At 41.0% G+C, this 26959-nt stretch overlaps 1 protein-coding gene and 1 pseudogene across 1 annotated transcript; one reads left to right on the plus strand and one right to left on the minus strand.

The window, feature by feature from the left end:
• Positions 1–10618: 10618 nt before the first annotated feature.
• Positions 10619–15507, plus strand: LOC104810192 (zinc finger CCCH domain-containing protein 5). Its single transcript, XM_010536389.1, has 9 exons — positions 10619–11152; positions 11323–11463; positions 11553–11684; positions 11789–11947; positions 12621–12713; positions 13056–13172; positions 13757–13831; positions 13974–14179; positions 14377–15507. The coding sequence occupies exons 1-9, from the start codon at positions 10778–10780 to the stop codon at positions 15308–15310; spliced, it is 2232 nt and encodes a 743-aa protein (XP_010534691.1). The 5' UTR covers positions 10619–10777; the 3' UTR covers positions 15311–15507.
• A 6313-nt stretch (positions 15508–21820) lies between these two features.
• LOC104810197 overlaps positions 21821–26959 on the minus strand; it is a 75590-nt pseudogene continuing 70451 nt past the window's right edge.

Raw genomic sequence — 26959 nt, forward strand, 5'->3', positions numbered from 1 at the left:
CCGATCGGTCTATCGAACGCGATCTGACATCCTCTTGTGGTCATCGGTCCAGACCGGTCGGTCCAACCCTTGGACCGATCAGTCTGACCTAATTTGATCTAAAAAGAATAACAGCCGTCACGGTAGACCGATCGGTCTACACTCTGGACCGATCGGTCCACACGACGACAAACTTTGGATCTCGGTTTCGGGTCCCGAAAACTAGGGTTTCCATCCCCGTTTCGATGCACCGTCAAGCTTCCCTAGAACCCTCACTCATCCATGCATCATTCAACAATCAAAATCATCAAACACGCATAGATCTAATGTTTACATGCATTCTAACAATTAAAATCATGAAAACATACACATCCATTATTTACATGCACTTTAACAATTAAAATCATGCAAACATACAAAGATCTATTGTTTACATGCACTTTAACAATTAAAATCATGCAAACAAGCAACAAGCACGGCGATATACAGAGAACCAGGCTCTGATACCACTGTAGGGTTTCCTGCGGGTTCCTAACATGCGATCTCATCGATCTAGGGTTTGGTTTCTAGGTTTCATGCAGCGGAAGAAAAGATCTAAACCTAGCCAAACGTCACACAAAACCAATTGTGCAATAAACCGAAAGAACGTGTATATCACCGTGGGATTCGAATACTTACCTCGTTCTATCAAGATCTGAAAGTATCAATCGATCCAGGGCCTGTTTTAATCACCAAGAGTTGAAAATACAACTCCTCTGCACGTATCCACACCGGCGGGATGAATTCCAACACTTTGGAACGTATCTAATAGGATTTGTGAAGAGAAAACAACGTCCTTGACTTGGAATCGATATTTCGGGGTTTAGAACTCAAGAGAAAGCTTCTCCAAGGCTCTAGAAAGTGTCTAGGACATGTTAGGTTGATTATCTAGGGTTTGTGACGGCTTCCATGATTAATAGGATTACCTAAACCCTAAAAACGTGAAAAAGGAAATTTTCCCGAAAGTCTGACTGTCCGATCTAGGTCTGGACCGGTTGCTTTGACCCCTACGCGGAACGGACGGTCCGTCTCTACGCAGAACGGACGGTCTGCACGTCTGGACCGGACGGTCTGGCGCTTGCGGAACGATCGGTCTATTCCTCAGCAGAACGGACGGACTGACATGGCTGGACCGTCCGGTCCAGGTCTGGACCGGACGGTCTGGCCGTCTGGAACCCTTCCAGCTCATTCCGTCGTTCTTTCTCGCGTCGTTTCTCTTTAGTGTGATCCATCCCTAATGGTATGTGACCCTGTAGGCCCATTCGAAGTGGTAGTGGCTTCGGAAACCTTTTCCCAAACCACAAATCATGGTTAGCCTCTAGCAAGACGCCATGACCACCCACCTAGAATAGAGTTAGAGGTGATCTAATAAAGCCAACAATAGTTTGAGTTCTGATCCTTTGTCTCACGATTTCATATGTTGAACAAGGGCATGGTGTGAGCCACCCTTCCAGTTCAACCGCTTACTCGTCTTGGCAAATCGACTGATATAATAGATATAACTTCATCTATAGCGTGGCCACGCATTTTCACAGTCCGATTTCCACGAGGGGGCCCAGCGACATCTCTCCTGCTTAGGAGGTGACAAGTCTCGTATTGCATGTCTACTATCTACATATGATTCGTGAACGTATCTGAGCAACGTCGTTATGATCATCCGGTTAAAGACGACGTTTGACGCAGTCAACACACGCCACTCCTCATATCAGATACTCTAGACATCTCAGGTCTGAGGATCCAAGAACGAACCATTGTATGAGATTCAAGTAATGACTCATGTCCATATGACAATCTCATGTTGGTCATCCAGTCACTCTAATGTCGCAAATCTAGGTGTAGAAATATGATCAAGTAATAATATTCCTAGACTCAACAAATACCGCAAGTGTACGGATCGCGTGTAGTAGCTAGGGTCGAACACAGGGACAAAATTAAGCAAAGGAGTTAAACCCAAACCCAAATCAAAATCCAAGAAAAATAATAGGAATGTAGAGAATGGAATGTCGAGAACAAAGCAATTAACTAAAACGGTTGTAGACAATCAATGGAAAACACTGCAAGCTTCGGGATTTGTTTTACATGCAAGGATCTTTCAAAAGATGCAAACGAAGTGGTTTATCTATCCAATTCAGGGAACTCAAGCTCTAAAGTAGAGATTAACTCTCTCAAGTCTAATCTCACTATCCAGGCTTTATCCTACTAATCTCTCGATTCAATAGTCTAAAACCCTTGATGCATGAACGAACGCTATCATAATCCCTAGGCAAATATCCATCTTGATGAGGACATCGGACCCAACAATATCTCGAAACGAAGATCTTAACAGAAGCATACATGGAGCAAAGACAAAGGCAAACCGAGTTCCACCTCGGATCGAAGCAACCAAGTAAAAGAAAGTTGCTTGGAGTGCAAGACAATTATCCAAAGGAAGCTTCTTCATCATCAAGGCAACTCCAACAACTAGCTTCCCAACCACGTCATTTAATGCAACATCAAGAAACTCCAACAACTAGCTTCCCAACCACCTCATTTAATGCATTGGATTCATACCCCTCTTGCATGTTCTTGTCATTTAATGTTATAGTTGAGAATTCTAGCCTATATAAAGGCCTTGTAGTGCATCATTTGTAATCATACTTGTAGAATGTCTCAAACATTTCGAGTTTTATAAACTCTTCTTCGGTTTGTCCGAAATTTATCCCGATCTTCGGTGTGTCCGAGATCACAAGTTTGGTGTGTCCAAACTCAAGCCTTGGTGTGTCCGAGGTCCACTACCTATTCTTCCCCTTCGTTCCATCTATCTTCCTTTTCGGAATTACGTCGAGCATCGCTTGATCCGTGACTGATTCTGAGGACCACCCTTCCCCTTCGAACACCATACCCGATCAAAAGTCGAGAGCCTTCTCCGTGAAGCGCGTGAGACTGTGATTCGGCCTTGTTCCATCCTCTCTGAGTCAAGGCGTGTATCATTTTGGTATCAGAGCTTGCACAAGCCAACGGACGTCTAACCCCGGTGAGATCTATCTTTTATTTCGGTTTATTTCATAAACAAGTTTTGAGGGCAAAACACGGAGAAGAGAGAGGGAATGATGTGGACAAAACTTCTGAAGAGAGAAGGAATGATGAGGACATCGGACCCAACAATATCTCGAAACGAAGATCTTAACAGAAGCATACATGGAGCAAAGACAAGGGCAAACCGAGTTCCACCTCGGATCGAAGCAACCAAGTAAAAGAAAGTTGCTTGGAGTGCAAGACAATTATCCAAAGGAAGCTTCTTCATCATCAAGGCAACTCCAACAACTAGCTTCCCAACCACGTCATTTAATGCAAAATCAAGAAACTCCAACAACTAGCTTTCCAACCACCTCATTTAATGCATTGGATTCATACCCCTCTTGCATGTTCTTGTCATTTAATGTTATAGTTGAGAATTCTAGCCTATATAAAGGCCTTGTAGTGCATCATTTGTAATCATACTTGTAGAATGTCTCAAACATTTCGAGTTTTATAAACTCTTCTTCGGTTTGTCCGAAATTTATCCCGATCTTCGGTGTGTCCGAGATCACAAGTTTGGTGTGTCCAAACTCAAGCCTTGGTGTGTCCGAGGTCCACTACCTATTCTTCTCCTTCGTTCCATCCATCTTCCTTTTCGGAATTACGTCGAGCATCGCTTGATCCGTGACTGATTCTGAGGACCACCCTTCCCCTTCGAACACCATACCTGATCAAAAGTCGAGAGCCTTCTCCGTGAAGCACGTGAGACTGTGATTCGGCCTTGTTCCATCCTCTCTGAGTCAAGGCGTGTATCATTTTGGTATCAGAGCTTGCACAAGCCAACGGACGTCTAACCCCGGTGAGATCTATCTTTTATTTCGGTTTATTTCATAAACAAGTTTTGAGGGTCGAGTTTCTTCAGCATCTCAACGAACTTCGCGAATTGGCTGTCATCGTTGTGCTTCCTCAGGAGAGATGAAAACGGTACTGGTGGTGGTCTAGGAGGAGGAGGCACGTATGCTGGCTCAGGTGTATCATCAGCAGTATCTAAAACTGTGGTTCTCGAGCTATCGCCTTGCTCAGCCATCGGTGGATCTCCAGAATCTACCTACTTACCACTTCTCAAGGTAATAGCATTGACATGCGCACGAGGGTTAGTCTCAGAGTTACTTGGAAGAGACCCAGATGGTCTTTGAATGGCTGATGCTAGCTGAGTAATCTGGTTGTCTATGTTCTTGAAGTGAGCCTCGATGCTTGCGAACTGAGCTCGAAATTCCTAATTCGTCTTCTCTTGACTCTGCAAAAACTGTATAAGGAGACCGTACGTATCAGGGTTAGATTCGAGATTACCTGGAGATGCACATTGTTGTAGGATTGTCCCAGAGCTCTGTAGTTGGATGTCTGATTAGGACCCCTAGATTGAAAAGCAAACCCGGGAGGAATCCTCTGGTTCGAGTTGTCGGATACTCTGAAGTTGTTCGACGCGGGATTCTCAACACTGTTTGACTTGTATGAGAGATTGGGATGATTTTTCCACCCCGGATTGTACGCGTTCGAGTAGGGGTTGTTGGCCACATAGTTCACACCTTCGATTCTCGCATCTAGTGCGTACATACCGAGCTCCTCTTATGTTGGCGTCGAATGTTCGGTCCTAGAGGATCGAGTGGAATCTTCGAGCTTAGCATTGAGGACAGCCAATTGTTCGAGAACCATATGTATGGTTTGATCATTGCCTTTCCTTGGCAAATCTCTAGAGTACTCATTCAGAGCGTCTTCTTCTTGGGCCTCAATATGTTCTTCTAGCTCAGCGAATGACTTGTTCTGGATGCTCCCACCGCAAGATGCCCGGATCAAGGTCTTGGTATCCATCCTGAGTCCTCGGAAGAAGGTGTTGATCAGGTAGTTCTTATCTAGCCCGTGGTGAGGGCAAGACTTTTGATATCCCTTGTACCTCTTCCAAGCGTCATAAAGACTTTCCCCATGATCCTGCTTGAATGAATGAACGCCAGAAAGAGCGGCTTGAGTGCGCTGAGCTGGGAAATTTTTTGACATAAACTGCACTTCCAACTGTTCCCAGGTGTGGATGGAATCAGGTATCAAATCATAACACCATTTCAAAGCAGCATCCAGGAGAGTCCAGGGGAAAGCAATTAAGCGAAGTGTATCCTCTGTCACCCTGTTGTCTCTCTTGATAGAACGACACATCATCTTAAAGTGAGTTAAATGTGCGTTCGGGTCTTCGTTCGGCCTACCCCAGAAAGCATTGTTGCCCAACATCTGAATAGTAGACGGGTTCAGCTCGAAACTAGACATGTCGATGGCTGGTAATCGAATACCAACCAAAAGCTCAGTGTGCTTAGGCGTGTTGTACTGGGCAAAGGTTGAGTCAGCATTGCCTTCGATACCATCAGGAAGAGCAAAATCTCGGTTGTTCTCCATCTGTCTTTGTTGTCGTCGGAGGCGTGTGATGGTTCTTTCAAGTTCAGGATCAAGAGGTACTAGGTCTGATATCCCAGAATTCCTGGTCATGCACTAGTGAACCCTGCACACAAACGAAAAACAACATAAAAACAAAGAAAACGTGAGAATTTGATCAAGTAATAATATCCTAGACTCAACAATTAACCGCAAGTATACGGATCGCATGTAGTCGCTAGGATCGAACACAGGGACAAAAGTAGACAAAGAAATCAAATCCAAATCCAAGTCTAGATCCAGAGGGAATAATATGAGTATGAGAGTGTAGCAAAGCAAACAATAAGACCGGTTGTAAACTATGAATGATGAACACTGTAAGCTTTGGGATTACTTTACATGCAAGGGTTTTTCAAAAGAGGCAAACTCAGTGGTTTATTTATCCAATTCAGGGAATTCAAGCTCTAAAGTAGAGATTAACCATCTTGAGTCTAATATCACTATCCAGGCTTTATCCTACTAATCTCTCGATTCAATAGTCTAAAACCCTGGATGCATGAACGAACGCTATCATAAGCCCTAGGCAAATATTTATCTCTCGATGCAATCCTATTTTATTTATTGAGTTATCTCCAGGTTATAATCTCATATCTCTGTGCGAATTAAAACCCTAAGTTCATTCAATCAAGCGACCAACAAGATCAAACGCATTAAGAACAACTCAATAAATCGAATAGAATAAATAAATCCACATAGTTTGGAATTAAAATCCAAAGATCCCTACATAGCAAATCCCTAACCTACAGTAGAGGAACTACTCGCTAAACATCGAGACGTCAGAATTCATATCAATAATACAAAACATCGTAAAATAGAAGAAAAGAAGCATGCTTAGTCGATTTCCCGGCTTCGTAATCTTAGTCTTCTACTCCGATCTCTTGCCTCTTGATAATCGCCATCTTTTGTGTGCTCTATGGTGTATTTTCTGTCAAAGTATCAATGAATTTGACCTTGACGGCTAACCCTAATTATTTCTTCTTTCTTTTAGAAAAATTTGGAAGATTTCCAAAATTTAAGTGACTCCGTGTCTTCAATAAGTGACACGATCGTGTCACATCGCAATTTTGACAGGCTTCACGAATTTTCTCATAACTTTCTGCTTTGATATCGGATTTGGGTGATCTTGGTGTCTTATGTAGATATCGAAAAGAACTTTCTAATGATGTAGAGAATGTATGATTTGGACTCCTACAGTGAAAGTTATTGGATTTGCAAGATCTGACTTTTTTGAGCTTCACGTTTTCTCTGAAACTATTCCAAATGTTCCCGATTCATCCTTGATGTTCCGTAATCCATGTTTTTCACTCCTTTTGCTCTCTTTATGCATGGATACCTATTTAAACACCAAAGAACACAACCAACCAATATCGAAACCAAATGAGCCATAGAATGTCTACAGATATGTAAACCGAGTGAAATACGCTAAACATCCTATATCAAAACATCGCACAAAATATGTGTTATCACCTAGCCTCTACAAGAAGCTGTGGCGCAAACACCATCTTACGAGAAGTTTCTTAAAGACTCATTCGTCAAGAAGGAGAAATTAGAAGATGAACCAATAATCTTAACAGCTGAATGCAGTGTTGTACTGCAACAGAACCTACCAACCAAGATGGCAGTTCCACCAAGTTTCTCTATACCCTACCAATTGGGCAGTGTCTCCATTCCTAGCGCACTGTGCGACTTAGGAGCGAGTGTAAGTCTATTACCAAAGACCACATATGATAAGCTGAACGTGGGTGAACTGAAGCCCACTAAGATGATCCTGCAGTTGGCAGACAAGTCAGTGACCACTTAAGGTTGGAAACGTTTACGTTCCGATCGATTTTGTGATTATTGATATGGATAACAAAAATGATGAATCAGTCATCTTAGGATGTTCATTTCTCAACACTGTCGATGTCGTAATTCATGTTCGAAAAGGATGCACAAAGATGTATATATGAGATGAGGACATTGAATTCAAGGTGGAACCAAAACCAGAACGAGCTAAACAAGAAAATGCACAGTCGTTGACTACTCCAGAAGAACCGCCTGGTTCACCGGAGAAGCAAATTCCGCAACTGAAGGATACAGACAAAGGAATTGCGTATGATGAAGATGTCTACATCTTGGTAGTGGCTAAATCTGTAAGCTCTAAGGCAGAGAACGGGATAAAAGCCAGATCTGAATTTCCAATAATGACGTCTAAGGGGAAACCCGATGGAAAAGTTCTGCAGAAGCCGAGCGTCAACTGAAGATTTCTGATGCTGGATCAGGCACTAAGACGAAACCACCAGATCTGATTCCTGAATCTGCGAACGGAAATGACTGTAAGTTGAGACGGACAGTGTGCACTAGCGCAGTGTACATACCTCCGTAATGGCGGAAAGTTAACTAATTCCGTCCAACACGACCACCAGATCACTGAAAATAAGAGGGTCAAGCTGATGACCTTAAATGAGCACTTCGCGGGAGGTAACCCATGTAATTGTGTTCCATTAGTACGTTTAATTTCATGCATCACGAACATACGTTGCTAGAAAGAGGACCAATAGTGATTGGGAAAGAGAAAAACGTGAAAAACGGGTTTTTTGGAAATTTTTTGGAAATCTCGAGGTATAAAAACGTCGATATTGATGCTCTGAAACGTCGAGATCTGTTCCGTAATTGGAACTGGGGATTTTCAGAAATCTCGAGTTTCAGAAACATCGATATTGATCAACGTTGCAGAACCTCGACATCGAGACAGAGCGAAATCCGAGGAGTCATGGTCGATATCGATGTTTACAAACATCGATATCGTCGTTGGTTGACGTCGAGATCTGGAACATGCAGATCCGCCAGATCTCAATGTGGAACATCGATATCGATGTTTTTAATATCGATATCGATGTTTTTAACATCGATATTTTCGTCTTTATATACCGAAATCTCGACCTTTCTTCTTTCATTCACACAAACATCCACATTCTCCTCTTTGTCTCGAGATTTCACTCTCCAAACACTTAACCGACCCCGAAATACACAGATTTTCTATAAAAACCCAAAAACCATGGATAGAAGACCTTCAATCTACCAAATTACAAATTTGAAAATTTTTCGATGTTTTTCCCATATAATAATGACTTTATTTATAAATACTTTTAGCATGATTATTACTTTTTCTTTATAAGAAAATCCTTGTAACAATCGTCTTCATCAATTAGTATTAATAGTATACACTTCTTTGTCAAACTTTCTGATTTCTCTCGGCGATTTTTGTTGTCGATACCCTCCGACACAGCCAGATCCATTTCCAACCTCGCTTTCCGATTCCACTGTGGAAGAATTTCCCTTTCGACTGTTTCCTGAAGAACTCTGTCTACCTGTAATCTTCCAAATTCATCGAAAACATAATCAGTTAGTACCTTGAGTTTTCTTTCCCGAAATTTGCGATAAATGGAAGATTCATAGGGTTCGAAGGTTTGAAAATAGGGTTTCGATCAGCTTTAGGTCTGGGTTAGGTGAGTAGAGGGTGGTTTTTGAGTTGTTAATATTTCTTTTGTCACTATTTGACTGATACTTTTGTGTTAAAACAGAAGTATCGATTAATCGGTGTTGAAGACTTAGGAGCAGATTCAACAGAATTTCTTTGTTGTGATCGACGTTATGGAGTAAGTTTTTATTCACACTAGGTTGTGGTTGTGCCTGTTGTTAGAGGTTAAGAATAAGTTGTGATTGGTATTTGCGCTGGTCACAACACATGCATATTACATATGTGGAATTATGGAAACTATAGATGGGCTTTCACGTTATGAGGTTATGGTTAATGAGGCTAATCATGTTGATTATATTGAGTATAATGTTTCTGTTGAAAATAAGGAGTCTGAAACTGAAAGTGGCACAGAAAATTATACCGATGAGGATAATTTTGATCATGAATTCATGATAATAGTGGTGGTCGCGACAGAGGAGATGGGTAAGGTAAAAATTTAGGGTTATAAAATCTGTTAAACTGGTTTATGTTAAACCGTATTCATGCCTAAATCGGTTTGTCAAAATATTTGACGTGGCAATCTATGTGTAACTTATGCGGTAATGCAGGGATACCACTTCAGACTCATTAAACGGTAGAATAACGTTGTTTTTATCGGGTATTGATTTGAAAATAATTTTTGAATTTGAAAATATATTTGATAAAGTTTTAATTAGGGATTTTTTCTAATACATTTTAAAGAATTGGGGAATTTTTATAGAATTTTACCTTAATAATATAGTTACTTTTATTGATTATGAAAGTAATTCTCCTTAATAAATTTGAAATAATATAAAATATCTTAGAACATAAAGTATAAATTTGAAATTTAAGTTTTAAAATTTAGAGGTTAAATTTAAAGTTCTGTATGATTTAAAGTTTAGAATTGAAAAGTTAGAGTTAATATTAGAATTGAAAACTAAAAAATTAGTAGTTAGGATTTAATTTTTAGTGTGTTAAAAGAACTAGAGAAAATAGTAATTGATAAATGGATATGATAATTAGGTGGATACAGTATCACTGATTAAGGATTTTTTTACAACTTAAAATTGAAAATCTAAACTAATATATAAATATATGATAAAATTTGATATTGGAATAAATCAGTAAAGTTGAAAGAAAAAAATAAAATTATTATGTGAGTTTTTTTTATATATTATAATTTTTAATCTAGGAATTTATGATTTCTCAATTTTAATATCGTAACATAATATATAATATATGCAAGTAAATAAATTATTAATATTTTGTATTATGTGCAGGAAAACAGTAGGAAATATTACTCAAATAACCCAGTTGGGTCGCAACAATTTCAGTGTACACCACCGACGAATATTTTTTTTTTTCAATTTTAACCTACTTTTTGGTTGGAAAAGTCCGAAATACCCTTTTCGTTTTATTTTTTGCGACTTTATTACGACTAACATATAACTGATATACAACTAAAATAAGACAGATAATTTTTTAGTCACATTTTTTAGAATCAATTGTAACTATATTTAGAATTAATTACGAAGTCGTAATAACGAAGTTGTTTTTGAACGGATAAAAATTGCGTATCCATTAAGGTAATTTCGTCTTTTCAACAAAAAAAAAAAGTAATATTTTTTCTGGTGTACAACGTGAGGTAGGTGCGACCCAAAACATTAACCTTCTACCAATTCCGGTAAGGAAAGGAAACAACCGACGGCGACTTGTCCTGAATCCTGATTCTCCCAGGAGTTGTCCGTCCTCGAAACGTTTCCGGCAACCGGAGAATCAACGTGGTCCGAATCGTGTAGTCGGAAAATGGAACAGCCCAACGGCACGGGAGGGGAAGGAGAGCGAGGCGGTGAATCGGCGGCTAAGAGCCGGAGGGAGAAGCGGAAAGCGATGAAGAAGATGAGGAGGAAGCAGGTGAGGAAGGAGATGGCGGAGAAAGAGAGGGAGGATGCGGAGGCGAAGGAGAGGCTTTGCGATCCGGTGGAGCAGGAGAGACTGAGGGCAGCGGATGAAGAGGAGGCGCGGCGGAGGGAGAGGGAGCTGAAGGAGTTCGAGGAGAGAGAAAGGGCTTGGTTAGAGGCCATGGAGTTGAAGAAGAAGAAGGAGGAAGCTGAAGAGGAAGCGGAGAGGGAAGAGGAAGCGAGGCGAAAGAAGGAGCTAGAAGGGTCTCGAAAACTTGAGGTAGTTTCTTATCGTCGCCATTTGTTTCTTCCTACAGTCATCCCTAGTGTTTGGATGCTGCGAAATTGGGGAAATGCATGGAATTGGAACATAATATGTGACAAAAAGACGATTTCTGACAATAACTGGCCCTTATTCGCATCATTGTTGGTTGTCTGATGCATTTACAGAATGAATGTGATGAAGATGATGAATGGGAACACGTTGAAGAAGGGCCTCCAGAGATTATATTTCAGGGGGATGAGATTATTCTCAGAAAGAAAAAAGTGAGGGTCCCAAAGAAATCACATAAACTGGTTGAAGCACATGAGGTACTTGATCATTCATCATCTGAGTAAAGACATTATCTTTCAGTTTTTTCGGGTTTATTGAGAGTTCCAACTTGGATTTTACCTTGCAGATTGCTGATAGGCCTACTTCAAATCCTCTACCTCCTGAAACAGAAGCTTTTACTGATCTTCAGAAAGCTAGTTCTGCTCAGCAAGTTCTGGAGAATGTTGCTCATCAATTACCCAACTTTGGGACTGAGCAGGTTTTTCTTTGGACCACTTGGTTCTGATGGAATATCACCTTTTGTGTTTTTCATAGTTTCCCCTTTGGCCATGTCCTTATTTTTTATTCATTGTGAATGTACAGGATAAAGCTCATTGCCCTTTCCATCTGAAAACTGGAGCTTGTCGCTTTGGTCAGCGTTGCAGTAGAGTTCATTTCTACCCTGATAAATCATGCACTCTATTAATGAAGAACATGTATACCGGTCCTGGCATTGCATGGGAGCAGGATGAAGGGCTTGAGGTCTGTAAGCGCTGTTGTCTTGTGATGCTTGTATCCTAAGAATAACTATCCATCTTCCATTATGCTATCAATGTTCATTATGTGATAGATGACCATAGTTCCTTTTTCATCTTTTTGTTTTCTGTGTTGTTGGTTGCCCTGAATTCACAGGATTTTACTGATTCTTTTCTTTATCATTGTTATCATATTCTTTAACTCTACGTCAGAAATTGATGGAAAGACTTCAGTGGAGGTGCATGATTCTGACCTTGGTCAGGTTGGAGTTTTAAGCAGTTTACTTCTCCGTATCCTACTCATTCGATAGATCAGCTATGACATGTCCATGGTCTTGGTAGCTTTATCTATCATATTTGTTGGAATTTCCTTTTTGGATTTCCCTGTGGAAGTGAGTGACATGCGACAAACTATTCAACCTATGCACACAATAGCATGGGAGTGCTTGTTTTTCCTAAATTGAGAACAGAGCAGTTTCTTTGCTTCCTCTTGGTGGCTTTGGGCAAATAGTACCCAAAAAAGACTATTGCAGTTATATTTCTGTAAGGATGTTGCTCTTGTTTACCCAATGTCGAAACTACTGGATTTTGACATGTGTAATATATTAATGATAGTGTGCTTGCTTTCAGTGGCTGACTATAGTTTACTCCTGTCCTTCTTTCTCTTTTGTTCCTTTCAGTATTCAGAAGACGAGGTTGAACGTTGTTATGAAGAATTTTATGAGGACGTTCATACAGAATTCCTGAAGTATGGAGAACTTGTTAATTTCAAGGTTGCTGACTACTCTCAATTCTTTGCTTCTCCCCAGCTCCCATTCCATATTCTCTCTCTCACTATCTCTTCCTCCACCTCATCTTTTGGGTTTCTAATAATAGTTTTCGATAATGCCTGCACCCAACAGTAGAGCTGAATGGTGCTTTCTGAACCTGCTGCCTTGCACTTATGTAAACAGAAGTTGTTCCCTGTCTCTAATTGTTTTTGAGTGAGCAACCAATGCTATCCTGCCTTGGGAATGATGTTTGTTAGATAAATGTCTCTTGTTTTGATCAGCCGATCTTCTCACCTTTTCCTTTCTTTAAGAAGGATCTCATTTGTGTAACTGTGTTCCTTTCAGGTGTGTAGAAATGGCTCGTTTCACTTGAGGGGCAATGTATATGTACACTATAGGTCATTGGAATCAGCTATTCTTGCTTACCAGTCCATCAACGGTCGGTACTTTGCTGGTAAACAGGTATGCTGTTTTCCTTGGATAGTCTGTCCTTCCTCTGCCTGATGTAATTCGGATTATAGTTTACCAGTACAGGTGTTCCTGTGTTTTTATCATTCATTTCTGTGCTTTTGGAGACCCTGATATTAGTTTTACTTAGCATGATTTCCATACATGGCATTTTGTCATCTGTAAAGCGTTTTTTTCATGCGTAGTTTTTTCTTTGCATTCTTAGGTTTTCCGTCCTGCTTTGGGACAGATGCTAGTTTATACTCACAACAGCTGCACTAAGGCTAATATATTTGGACTGGTAGTCATCTGTGCTAAAAGACACATGTTATTTGTCCATATCTTCTTTCTTCAAGGATGAATATACAGAAGAGCTAGTGGTTGAATATACAGAAGTCTTTGCTTACTGTTAAACTCAGAATGGCATCAATTTCTTTTATTTGCTGATTAGATCTGTATTCATCTAATTTCAACTGCATACGTTAGTTCATTTTCCACGTGGGAACAGCTTTCTGAAATGTTCTTTGCAACACGGCTTCTGAATTCTTTAGCTTGTTGTCATTCTTATCTGTACCAATTGCACTTTTTTTTTAAATCAGGTTCAGTGCGAATTTGTCAATATCTCAAGGTGGAAAGTTGCTATATGCGGGGAGTACATGAAGTCCAGGCTTAAAGTATGACTCTCTCGTCTAATATCATATTCATTTGTCAATAAACACAATTTTTCATTTTATTGTCATCTTTTTCTCAGGTGGCTGATCTGAGTTTCATATTTTGGACCCATCTCTATTTGACTATGTTTTCATATTCTGACAGACATGCTCTCGAGGATCTTCGTGCAATTTTATCCATTGCTTCCGTAATCCTGGTGGAGACTATGAATGGGCTGACTATGACAAACCACCTCCAAGATACTGGATAAGGAAAATGGTCGCTTTATTCGGTTATTCAGATGAATATATGAAGCAGAGAGAGTGTGAATCTTCAAGCACATTGAAGGACTCTGGCTCGGATTCACATAGGTAAAAGCTTCGTATATACACTTACAGCTTTTTCAGATCCTTATCTATCAACTCAAGCCATATATTGCAGTTGGCTGCATCTCATCTATCATGTATTCGAAATCTTGAATGATTCCGTGCTCTGGAATATATCATGCTTAACTTATCGATCTCTTACTTGCCTGTCATTTGTTTTTTACATTTCGTTACCCTGTCAGGCGACCTGCAAGACGATCTAGATCGAGGGATGGTGGTTATGTGAGTGTTCGTGAGAGGTGTGGTGATACATCGGAAGGCAGTCATGGACACAGAGCTGGTAGGGTGGAAGATCATGGTCATGATGAAAGAGGAACTCTTTCTAGTGACACCAAGGAAGGTAGTTCAGGGAGGGAGTACGCGAGGAGAACGTTGTATCGTGAAAGCAAATGGTCGGATTGCACTCCTGGCTATTGGGTCACAAGAGAAAGAATCCGTGAACAACATTCTGACGATGATTCTTCAGATGGAGATGGGGACACCAAGAGATTCTACAAAAGGAAAAGATCAAACCATTATGGAAGACCAGCTTTTGAAGTTCGTGGAGAACAGCTGGACGATGAGAAAGAACAGAAGAGTTCAAGAAAACGCAACAGGGAAGGATCATCATCAACTGATAATCAGGTCAATACAATTCAGGACAGATCTAAACATCGGCACGAAAGAAACAGCTCAAGATCTTCCCCTGGAGATTGGTTGGAGGAAGACTTTGTCGAGAAAAGACATCATCACCATAAAAGGAAAGGATCATACCCTCAAGATGATGTTTCGGACAGATCAAATGTACAAAATCTGGGATCAACTCGAGATCGTAGGAATAGCAGGCAGAGAAAGCGTGACTCGGGTCTTAAGTACGGGACACGAGATGACGAAACCCATCCCAGTGAGGAGAAATCCGAGGAAGAAACATGGGAAGGGAGGCATCATCGCCATAGAAGAAGAGATTCAAGACCGAAGCATGAGATTCTGCCATCTGCAAACAATTACCCAAAAGAGAGAAACTCTGAAACCAATCCATGTAAGTCGTCATCAGCCAGTTTAGTTTGTGAAACAAAAGATTACGTTGACGGGATTGAGCGTTGGAAGCCACATTGTTCCGGGGACGAGTCTACATAACTGTCGAGGAGAATAAGAGCGACGGGTAATATGATGGGGGAAGAGCAGATGTTTTCTCAATCACTTTCAGAGTCTTAGTTTATGTTTTTTTGAATTGAGAAGGTGGACACGAGAAGAAATACTGTAATACTAACACTCCCTAAACATGTCTTCTCATTGTTCTCTCTCTCTGTAAATATCTGTTTTTTTTTTTTGGATTTTCGGGTTTTTGTTTTTCACAAAATCTGCAGATTTTTTTAAAGCAGTTTTCGGATGTAGAAAAAAAAAATTAGAAAACTAGAAACTTGATGGATTGTTTTATGAGATTTTTGATTTAAAAAACTAGGAAATTTATTTCTAGTCAAATAATTTCAGTCATACATGTTACACCATTAATGTCTAATTACCTCCTCCGATGTGGAAACATCTTTCCCTGCGGTGAAATAAGAACAATAAGATATGAAAAACCTGTCTTCAAACATCGCAGGATGTTACAAGGGACAGGAGACGGTCACAGCTCATAACATACGACGGAATCAAGCAGAAGTTACATGGACTTTGGCTCTCTGCGCCTGCAGAACCCGGGAGCTCCATTACGCTCCGCGGCGGAAAAAAGGTATTAATGTTATTAGTTTTCTGTTAGGCTTTCAGTTAGGGAGTTAGTTACTGAGCTAACAGACTCTTGGGTTGTATATAAAGCAGTTTCCGTATGTTTCTCTCGTTTTCTGACGATTTCTCGCCATCCAAACATCTTATCGTTTAGATCTGATTTTATCTATCGTTCTCTTAACAAACTCTATAAGCTATTGCAGGTGGGGAAGGTTATGAGCTGTACATCGGGAAGGCAAGAGTCGGGATATTTTGGATTAGGGTACGTCAAGAAACAAGCGACGTGGACGGGAAGTAGGTTGCTTGTGGGCGAGAACATCGTCGAGACAATGGTTGAAGTCCCGTATCTATCTCGGCAAAGCCCTCCGTCCGACAAATCGAGTTCTTCACTGGGAGGAGAGCGGTAGCAGGCAAAAAATCTTGGACAGAAAAATCTCCCGACATAACCAAATCACGGATCATGCATATGTTTGGTTCAATAGTCATAAAAAATCGACAATAACTTCAAAGGGTTTGTGAGCAAGGGAACTGAAAATCCCGCTAAAGCGGGAAATCCTTACGAGTATATTGGCCAAGTTATGTCAGGTTTTTTTTGGAACATAAGGGGACTAAATGACCCCAGGAAACATGCAGCGGTTTGTGAGCATTTCCGAGCAAGCTCACTGCTTTTTGGGGCCATCCTTGAGACACACGTAAGGGAGGCCAACAGTGGAAATATTTTGGGCAGACTTGGCGTACAATGGCAGTTTTTTGATAACTATTCCGAAGACGAGGCTGGTCGTATATGGGTTTTGATTAACCCTTCTGTAGCAGTGACCACCATTTTGAAGAGTAGGCAAGCTCTTACTCTGCTTTTGTGTCCCGACAACCTCAGATCATTTTACCTGATCGTGGTTTATGCATCAAACCTTTCAGCAGAAAGAAGTCTCCTTTGGGAGCATCTTCAAAGCCTGAATCAGTCTCATATCTCCTCAGATTCACCCTGGCTAATCTGTGGAGATTTCAATGAGATTGCCTACCCTCATAAACACTCATCTTTGTCTGTCACCCATCATTCCCCCTCCATGTCGCGATTTCTCAACTTCATCCACTATACAGAAGCTTTTGATCTACCATTCCAGGGGCCCCTTTTCACCTGGTCAAACAAGCAAGCTAGTAACCCAATCGCCAAGAAACTAGACCGAGCCTTAATCAATGCCTCTTGGCTGCTGTCCTTCCCGCACAGTCATGCAACTTTCATCTCTCCCCGCCCATCTGACCACTCACCATGCCAAATCACTCTTCAACCTTTATGTAAACCCAATCCTAAGCCCTTCAAAATCTTTAACTACATCCTTGGCCACCCGAGCTTTATTCCAACCATCTCAACCTCTTGGCTAATGGCGGGGCGCCGAGCTGTGACACTATCGGCACTCCATCTCAAACTAAGGAAGCAAAAAATTCCGATTAAGACCATTTGTAAAGAAAATTACAGCGACTTACAAAAGAAAGTCATTGATTCACATTCTCTATTGTTGCATGCGCAGGACACTGCTTTGCGGAACCCATCTTCAGCCTCCTTTGCCGAGGAGAACCGATGCCTTCAGCGGTGGACTCATCTTAAAGAGATCGAGGAGAAATTCCTAAAACAAAAATCTCGGGTCCACTGGCTTCGTACTGGCGATCAGAATTCAGGTTTTTTTTTCAGATCAATGGTGCTCAGGAACTCCAAGAATACTATCCGTCATTTGATATCTCCGGAAGGGCAACGGATAACGGACCCAGAACAAATTTCATCCATGGCTGTTGAATATTTTGAATCTGCCATTGGGCCCACGCGGTTGGCACGTCAGGATAACTTCGTTCAGAGTTTTGTTGTAGGAAACATCTCAAGGGCTCCTGAATCTGTGATACAGGCGGCATCAGTGCCATTCTCAGATATTGAAATCAAATCAGCATTGGAATCCTTGCCTTCGAATAAAACCCCAGGTCCGGACGGTCTAACAGCGGAGTTTTACTTGAAGACATGGGATATACTCGGCGCAGAATTTACTCAAGCGGTCCAGCACTTTTTCAGAACTTGCTCTATGCCGAAGTCTATAAACGCTACCACATTGGTTCTGATCCCAAAGGTTCCTGGTGCAGAAAAGTTGACCGACTTTCGTCCCATCTCTTGTTGCAACACAGTCTACAAGGTGATCACTAAACTCCTAGCATCCAGACTCAAGCCAATTGTTGAAGCAGTTACACCTCGCAACCAATCGGCATTTCTTAGTGGACGAAGCATCACTGAAAACTGCCTATTAGCTGCTGAAATCCTTAAGGGTTACCACAGGAAGAATGTCACTAGGAGGGCCACGATCAAGCTAGATGTTGCGAAGGCTTTCGACACAATCGAATGAGATTTTATGTTGGCTGTTCTACGTGCCCTGGGGTTGCCTGACATTCTCATTGCACCAATCCAGGCATGTATTACATCTCCTCACTTCTCTGTTTCTATTAATGGGGGTCTCTTTGGTTTTTTCAGAGGAACTAGAGGGCTGCGACAAGGATGCCCTCTATCACCATATCTGTTCATCTTGAGCATGTCGGTCCTATCTAACATGCTAAATTCGGCGGCAGCTCAGAATTTATTAGGCTTCCATCCAGGATGCAGAGAACTAAACATAACCCACCTGGCATTTGCAGATGATCTGTTGGTTTTCTGTGATGGTTCGAACCTCTCGGTTCAGACATTATTGCAACTACTCACCCAGTTTGGTGATATATCAGGTTTATACACCGACAAAGGAAAATCTAGCCTTTATGCAGGAGGTTGCACTGAGGAGGAACTGCACCATATGGCTTTGATGACGGGAATCGAGCCCTCGGATCTGCCTTTTAAGTACCTTGGACTACCCCTCTCCTCCCGTAAATTATCCCCCAATGATTGCTCACCTCTTATATCGAAAATCAGAGGTAGAATGGAATCGTGGACATCACGTGCTCTCTCTTTCGCTGGTAGACTACAGCTGTTAAGTTCAGTCATCTCAGGTATAATCGGCTATTGGTGCAACGCCTTCATCTTACCGAAGCGTACCATACAACAGATCAACTCCTTGTGCTCAGCATTCTTGTGGAAAGGAAAAGTCGAACCAACTAAAGGGGCAAGAGTGGCTTGGGATACAGTGGCACAATCGAAGCGGGAAGGAGGCTTGGGGTTACGGAACTTAGCACAATGGAATGACATTGCAGCACTAAAACTGATCTGGAGTTTATTCTTCCGGGCGGGCTCCTTATGGGTGGGTTGGATAATTAATAAATACCTTTCCCGCTCCTCCTTTTGGTCGGTTACTATCAAGCCTAATCAGTCTTGGACATTCAAGCGGCTGTTGAAACTGAGATCGTGGGCTTCCGAGTTCTTTACTGTGCAAGTTGGAAATGGGCTAACCACAAAGTTTTGGTTTGACCCTTGGACTCCCTTCGGTCCGTTGATCAATCTGTTTGGAAGAGGGGGAATATCACAGCTTGGCATTCACCTTCAATCGACCGTCGCTGAAGCTTACTCGGATGGGGCATGGCAGCTACCCCCTTCAAGATCTGACCTCGCTATTCAGCTGGCCATCCACTTAGCTTCTTTCCATCTCACGAACAGTCCTGATCAGACATTATGGCAAGTCAAGGGGAAGGTACACTCGACTTTCTCTTCTAAGGTTGTATGGGAATCTGTGAGCAGCTCCTCCACGTCTGTTCTATGGCCAAAGGTTGTTTGGCACAAACATCATATCCCTAAGTTTGCTTTCCATTGCTGGCTAGTTAATTTAAATCGCTGCCCCACTAGAGCTAGGATGATCTCTTGGGGTCTTCATGTTGATCCAGAATGTCTCTTATGTCGGCAACAAGAAGAAACTAGAGACCACATCTATTATGAGTGTGTATTCTCGAATTCCCTAATCCAGACCACATTGGGTAAGCTAATTCCGGTAGGGTCATTCCCATCTTGGAGTAATATCTTGCATGTGTTGGAATCCTTCCGTGGCTGTAAAATCAAGAGATGTATAGCTTTAATGATTTGGCAGATCATTACTTATATTATTTGGAAAGAGCGGAACATGAGACTTCATCACTAGATCTTTCAGGATCCTCACCACTAATCAGGGAAACGGACAAAATCTTCAGGACTCGTATTGCGGCCCTCCGCATGACGTCATCGGAGCTCGCGAGCAGAAGCGTACAGTTATGGTTCTCTGTAACTGCTTAATCCCATTTATCTATCACTCCACGGTTATTTGACTGGTTGGAATGATTGTTGATTTTGTAATGCTTCTATAGCAACACTATGTACCTTTTCACCCACAGTTAATACAATCCTTTATCAAAAAAAAAACTTCAAAGGGATGAAACACTCAAAACTTTGATATCGAAAATTGATGGATATTTATTTCTCGTAATCGCAAGGATGAATAACCAGGAACACGGCAGCTTCAGTACTGAAATGGTACGAGGAGCTTTCGTGTTTTTGGTACCAGATCTTGAATTTATTTTTCGAATTTTGGATATTTACGGAATATAAATAATTAATAGATGAAAAATAATATTTCTCAATTGATAAATCATTGAGTATTTTTAATTTAAAGGAGTGTCTCGTGCAGTCACCAGCCGTAAACGAAGTATTTGCTATTCACCGCTTACGGGATGATTAAAAAACTGACTGTTCGAATCCTAATCACCCAATCGCAATCAATGAATTTCTAATCGCAAATTCTATTATGTGTTTTGGTAACGATTTTCCATTGTTTAAGCAATTTAACACTAAAATAAAATTGTAAAAATATTAACATATATCTTGTTGATGATTTTGTTTAGTGTTCTGATTAGAAATGATTTTTTCGTATTAGGTTTTAGTAAAAAATTACGTGATTATATAATTTTTAGGTTGAATAATAATTATTTTTAATACTTTCTTAGTTGAAAAATTACTCATATGTTGAATATTCTAATTTTGTTCTATACGTAGGATTCAGTGAATTCTAAAAAGATTCAATAATCGATTCTTAAGTTTTCATTGTTGGCGATTTTGTAGATGTATAAAGTTTTATTCAAAAGGAACATATATACAAGGTTCTTATTCAACATGGTTTCGAACCTTTGCTTTGTCCTTTTGGAGTCACCGATGAGTGATCAACAAAGAATACAAGGAACATGAACATAGTTGTCTTGCTCTTCTCACCCATCATGTGAAGAGAATTGAGAGGCTTTCCAAAAGATAATATTCTTGTATCCATCATAACGTTTCGTAATAAAAACAATGTCTCTTGTATCGATTGTTTTCCCGACAATATTCTTATCGTTATCTCAAAAAGATAATATCTCAATCCCATACGAGATTATATTCAACTATGATATTGAACCCGGAATAGGATTGCTTCTTATCGAATGAGAGACATTCTTTCTCGTACGAGAGACACTCTTGAGGGAGTCAAACGTCTGATATAATTAGAACTAGTTTGTTAAGATGTGTGCCTCGTCCAGAAAGATGAAACTCTCCAGTCTTGCGTTGAAAGACGAATTTCTTCCAATTTAATCTTTTATTTTAATTGAATGATATTTGTATTGATGGACGAATAGAATGTCTTCATGGTTCATTCCAAAATGCATTTTATTACAAAATGAGAAATATTTCCTAACGAGTATGAATATTATTTACATTTTTCAAGCACATCACCTGGACATGATTATCGATTTCCGTGACAAAGTTCCAGACATGATGTGGATTTCCGTGACAAAGCCGAAAATGGGGCACGAAATTTGGGTAAACACTCTCGTTCACACAGGACAATCGAAGACTTGACTTGACGTGAAGGTTCACAGTAATGAAGCCATATCCTCGCGCAAAAACCCTTGATTGTCGTGTGGAGAAAGAGTGTTATTCACGCAATCTACGCGCGAAACAAGGTTAGAGTGTTATTCACGCAATCTACGAGACCCTCCTACAAGTTTATCAATGCGGACAAGATTCTCAAATATAGGACAGCCACCAGAAGAGATTATCATCCTCTTCACACGAGGATATATCTGAATCCAGAACTGATTAATCTTGATAATAAACTACACATATTCATCTGAAATGATTTTCGATTCTGCCAAAAACCCTGAAAAGAGAAAGAAACTCTTCTTGGGTATCACAAGTAGAGAGAAGCTGCAACTGAAAATTGGCCTCGTGAAAAAAAAAAACATATCTTCTTGATGGAATGATTCTAATTTTTATATTACAAATTAGATGTATGTCAAAAAATTGCAACAGCTGAAAATTGGCTTCGTGAAAGGAAAAAAAAAGTCGAACTAGGCCTGCACTAGAGTAATGAATTTTTGGATGTGTAAACGATAAAACACAGGAACTTGAAGCCGAAAAAATGGGATATGAACATACAATAAGATCAGCCATATTACCTTAGATAAGGGAAGAGATACAATAACAGGCTCTCCTCGCTCCTTGAGTGGCATAATCTTAAATTTCTTCTTCCCGACTTCATCTTTGCTAATTACACAATCTAGTCAGAACATCTACCGTGTAATTTGCATCTTCAGGTCTTATATTCGCATCATCTAGAAGGATGAAAAAACCCACAACAAAGTCTAACGGTACGATGCATGCTGAAAGAGAACTATATTTAACTTAAGAAGTCCTTATATATCTCTCACCTTCGGAGGAGCTTTTGCCTTTGGTAAATTTCAATATCACTCCCCATGAATCCTGGTCTTCAACAGAGAAAGATGGTTGCTCTTCATCATCGCTAGTGCAATAAATACACAGCCCTATTAGGCCGCAAAAAGGGCAAACAATGCTTTGGGGAAATGATAAGCTTTTCCAGGTGTGTGACGGGCCAAGGAGAGGAAGAGCAGAAATGGAATATGCTGACGAGGAGAGAGAAGATTGTAGTTGCGCAATTCCAGATTCTCTCAAACTCCAGTGACACTCGATGAATCGAAGCCGAATGCTAATGAACAAAGAACACAACATATTTTACGAGTTCAGATCTTTAGATCCTATGTCTCGGCCAAGTAGCTTGGCGAATTCACTAGAGGTGGTTGAGTTACAGCTTGAGTGAATTACAACGCTCTCCCGAAACCCCAATCGTAAGAACCCTAGAAAGAAAGAACCAGAAGGAAAAAGAATTACAGTGAGGAAGAAGAAGATCGATTACTATGTTATAATACCAGAACTCGTTACAACGAAAAAATAACTAACTTCCCAGCTGAAATTACCCCTTAGTCCTTAAGCCTTTACATGGTTTGGAGACTTTCTACCGTGCAGGCATATCCCCACAAACTCCACCTTATGCATGTACTACTCATCTCCCTCCCGTGTCTCTTTCTCCCTGACTAGTGAATTCCTTCCAAGCTGTTTTATATACCCCTTGACAGGGTCTTACAGACACTAACTGATGAGGTCATTGATACGTGTGTACCGAGTCTAAAATCTATAACCCGATTCACAACTCACCGCAAGGATACGGATCGTCGTAACACGGGGTCGAACACGAGGACCGGTTGCTAAATCCAAATCTAAATCGAAAATAGATCAAAGCAAGCAAGCAAGTGATGATGGAAGTAATTGGAATCTATAGAAAACGAAATAAGAAATCAATGAAAATGAGTAACCTATCAAACAAGGATGACTACGGGTGTCGGGATCGTATTCGCGTGTATGGGTATATGCTAAGCATGCGAGAATAACGATTATGACTTGTATTCGGGAATCATCAAGCAACAAAGATAGAGAATTCACCTCTCGGTCTACTAACTCCCTACCTACAAAGTAACTCGTCAATCTCTCGATCTATTCAAGTTAACCCTAGGTGCATAAAGAACGCTATCATCAACCCTAGATCGATTAAACCATATCTCTATGTGAATAATATGATCTATCCTATTGATTTTGATCCGAAACCAACTCATATCTCTATGTAGTTTAGAATCTAAGATAATTGACCAAGGGGTTAGCAAACATCAATCCAATAAAAACGCAAATCAATAGAACCGAAATAAATCAAAACCGAAATCCAAGTTAGGGTTCAAACATACCCAAAACACATACGAATCCCTAACCCTTAGTCGTGGATCTACTCACGGTTCATAGAAAACAACAAAAAGTTCTGAGAAAAAGAGATAAAAGAGAGGAAAGAAAGGCTCATGCAGATGTCTAGTCTCCATGATCGAATCTTCCTTCTTCTTCCCGAAATCCCGTGAACTTCTATTCTTCTCTCACCAAAAGCTCTCCAAAAGTCTGTATCTAAGTGTTCTCTAAGGTTCTCCTTGTACTAGGACGTGGCTAGGTATTTTTTATAACCCTAGGGCGACTCTCAAGAGTCCTATTCCCATTCTGATGCTGAAAATCGCGAAACAAGGTTTTTGACTGGATCCGGGCCGATTCCAGGTGGATCCGGACCGGATCCAGATTCCTGGAGTCGAATTCTGCGTTCTTGATCCGGACCGGATCCAGTTGGATCCGGCCCTGCACTGGCATTTTTCTAGTCTTCACGAATTCGCTCATAACTTTCTACTCCAGTGTCGGATTTACGTGATTTTGGTGTCTACGTGAAGCTCTTGAAGAGCTCTACCCAATGGTATAAGTCTCGTACGATTTAGACCTCTGTAGAGAAAGTTGTTGATGTCGCAGCATGAGTACCTCATCCGGACTTCTCCTTTAAGGCTCCAAATAGCTCCTTTTCGAGTCCAATCGTCTTCGAAACCTGTAACTCTGCAAAACTAAAGTACAACCGGGTTTTGTGTCCTAACACGCCTAGAATATCTATGAATGCATGTGATTATCCCGTCAAGCAAGGAGAGACAACCAATGAACCAGTCTTTCCGATCATTCCCGATCCACCACTCACAAGGGAACGAGCAAGGAGCCTGCGTTCAAGAATCAACAAGTTCGTGGTCAAGACCCTTGAAGACAATCCAAGAACCGAAGAAGCTTGCGGATTAAGCAACAAGAGCCTGCTCGTTTTTGAGCTCTTGTTGTCCAACACCTGATTCATCATCATTCGTTGTGGAACACCTGAACAACCACGACCCTACCTGAATTTTGTTGCCACAACAAGCTCTTGAAGTCAAGAAGTCTGATCCCAATCCCTCATAACCGTTAGAGAATCCTGGAGCATCATTCATGGGAGCTTTGGCTAGATTTCTGCAGAATCTCCTCTAGCCGTTACAAGGAGATTGCTGCAGAATTCTTGTTTCCTTTTATGTATTTTCGCCATCTTTCTTTTCCTTTTCTTGTTGCACGAAATTTCCCTCTTTTCCTTTCACTTGTTAGCCTATTTAAAGGCTGCATCTATGTCATTTTTCAGCAGACTTTTCAGAAATAAAAATTGGAGCATTTGTTCTTCTTATTCTCGTGTTGTCTTGAGCAAATACAAGCAATTTCGAGTTTTTCTTTGTGTTAAGGTTTGAGAGAGATTCCTAAGCCCTAGCCAAAGAGTTAGTGACGAAATCAAAGAGTTTTCCATCCCTCTTTGTGGTGTCACCTATCCCATTCCATTCCATTCCTCTTGAAGTGTAATCTGAGTGCTCATAAGCCTAGAACACTTCTCCATCACTATCCCTTGGAATCGTTTGGTGAGAAGCCCATAAGCCTACCGAATCTCCAATCTATCCCGAGCCTTGCTCCATTAGAGAACCGTGCGTGTATCATTTTTGGTATCAGAGCCCGGTTCAAGGCCACACGCAAGGTAACGCTGTTGATTCAATTTTATTCTTGTTATTTTGATTTTGTGAGTGTTTGTGCAAGAAAATGGCTGAGAACGCAGAGAACACTCAAACTGCGATCCTACAAGTCCTGCAACGTCTAGAGGAACGTTTAACGCGTTTAGAGGAGGCACCACGAAGAATACAACCTGTTAGGTTCAATATGCGCCCCAATAACGCAAATCCAGAACCGGATCCACCTGATGCACAACAAAGACCGAGAAGAATGCAAAATCCAAGAGCTCCTCTCGAAGTGGATGAAGATTCTGATCATTCTACTCAGAACCGACGGAGGAGAAATGTTCAAAACCAAAGGTATGTTGATGACAGTGATGAGGAGGATGTACCTAGGAGGCAACCACGAATTCAAAGACACCAAGGTACAGATTTGAAACTCAAACCTCCTACTTTTGCTGGTAAAGTTAACCCTGAAGCTTATCTCGATTGGGAGAGGCGGATGGAAAATATTTTCGATTGCTATACATATACCGAACAGAGGAAGGTTCAATACGCGGCGGCTCAACTCACGGACAATGCACTCACATGGTGGGACCGAGAAATAGCCGAAAGGAGACGTTCTCACTATGATCCAATAATCTCCTGGAGGGAAATGAAACATCTCATGAGAAAGAGGTATGTTCCACCACATTTCCATCGGGATTTACATAGACGATATCGTAAGTTGGCGCAGGGGAGCAGATCGGTTGAAGACTACTTTGAGGAGTTTGAGCATCTTCGGAATCGATTAGAGATAGAAGAGGATGATGAGACTGTTATGACTCAATTCCTAGACGGACTACAAGAACGCATTGCAAGAAAGGTAGAAAGACAAGTTTACCATGATATCCATGATCTTTTACATCTTGCTATACAAATAGAGCAGCAGATACACAAGAAACAAGCTAGGACAAACCGGTCCAGAATGCCTAGCAATGTGTATCCGAGAACCGAGAGCAAAGGACACAACATGCCCACCTCAAAACCTGTTCAAGAGGATCCAAAGAACAAAGGAAAGGGCATTGCAACATCCAAAGGTGAAACTTCTGTAAGTAACAAATCTAACACTCCGAGCCACGAGATTCTTTGTTACAAGTGCAGGTGATACGCACCTCGGTCCAATTCACGTCCACAAACACAAGGAGATTTCGGACAGATTGGACAGATTTAGGTTTTCTCGGTAAACAAGGGATAGGTTGCGATTTAAGGTAATTTTCTTTAAGATAGAGACTCAAACCTGAGGTTCTGATCCTAGGATACTCACTCTAAGGTTTAGGGTCGAAAATTGTAGAAGAAACAAGAAGAAAAAGATAGTGTTCTCGGACACACCAAGAACAAGGCTCGGACACACCA

This window comes from Tarenaya hassleriana, unplaced genomic scaffold, assembly GCF_000463585.1.
Source record: "Tarenaya hassleriana unplaced genomic scaffold, ASM46358v1 Cleome170, whole genome shotgun sequence".
Lineage (NCBI taxonomy): Eukaryota > Viridiplantae > Streptophyta > Magnoliopsida > Brassicales > Cleomaceae > Tarenaya > Tarenaya hassleriana.

Excerpts from the sequence above, each read along its gene's own strand:
- LOC104810192 (XM_010536389.1), top strand. The coding sequence starts at position 10,778 with ATGGAACAGCCCAACGGCACGGGAGGGGAAGGAGAGCGAGGCGGTGAA. Across the intron at positions 12,714-13,055 it reads GAGAACTTGTTAATTTCAAG|GTGTGTAGAAATGGCTCGTT; the intron begins GTTGCTGACTAC and ends TGTTCCTTTCAG. Across the intron at positions 14,180-14,376 it reads TCTGGCTCGGATTCACATAG|GCGACCTGCAAGACGATCTA; the intron begins GTAAAAGCTTCG and ends TTACCCTGTCAG.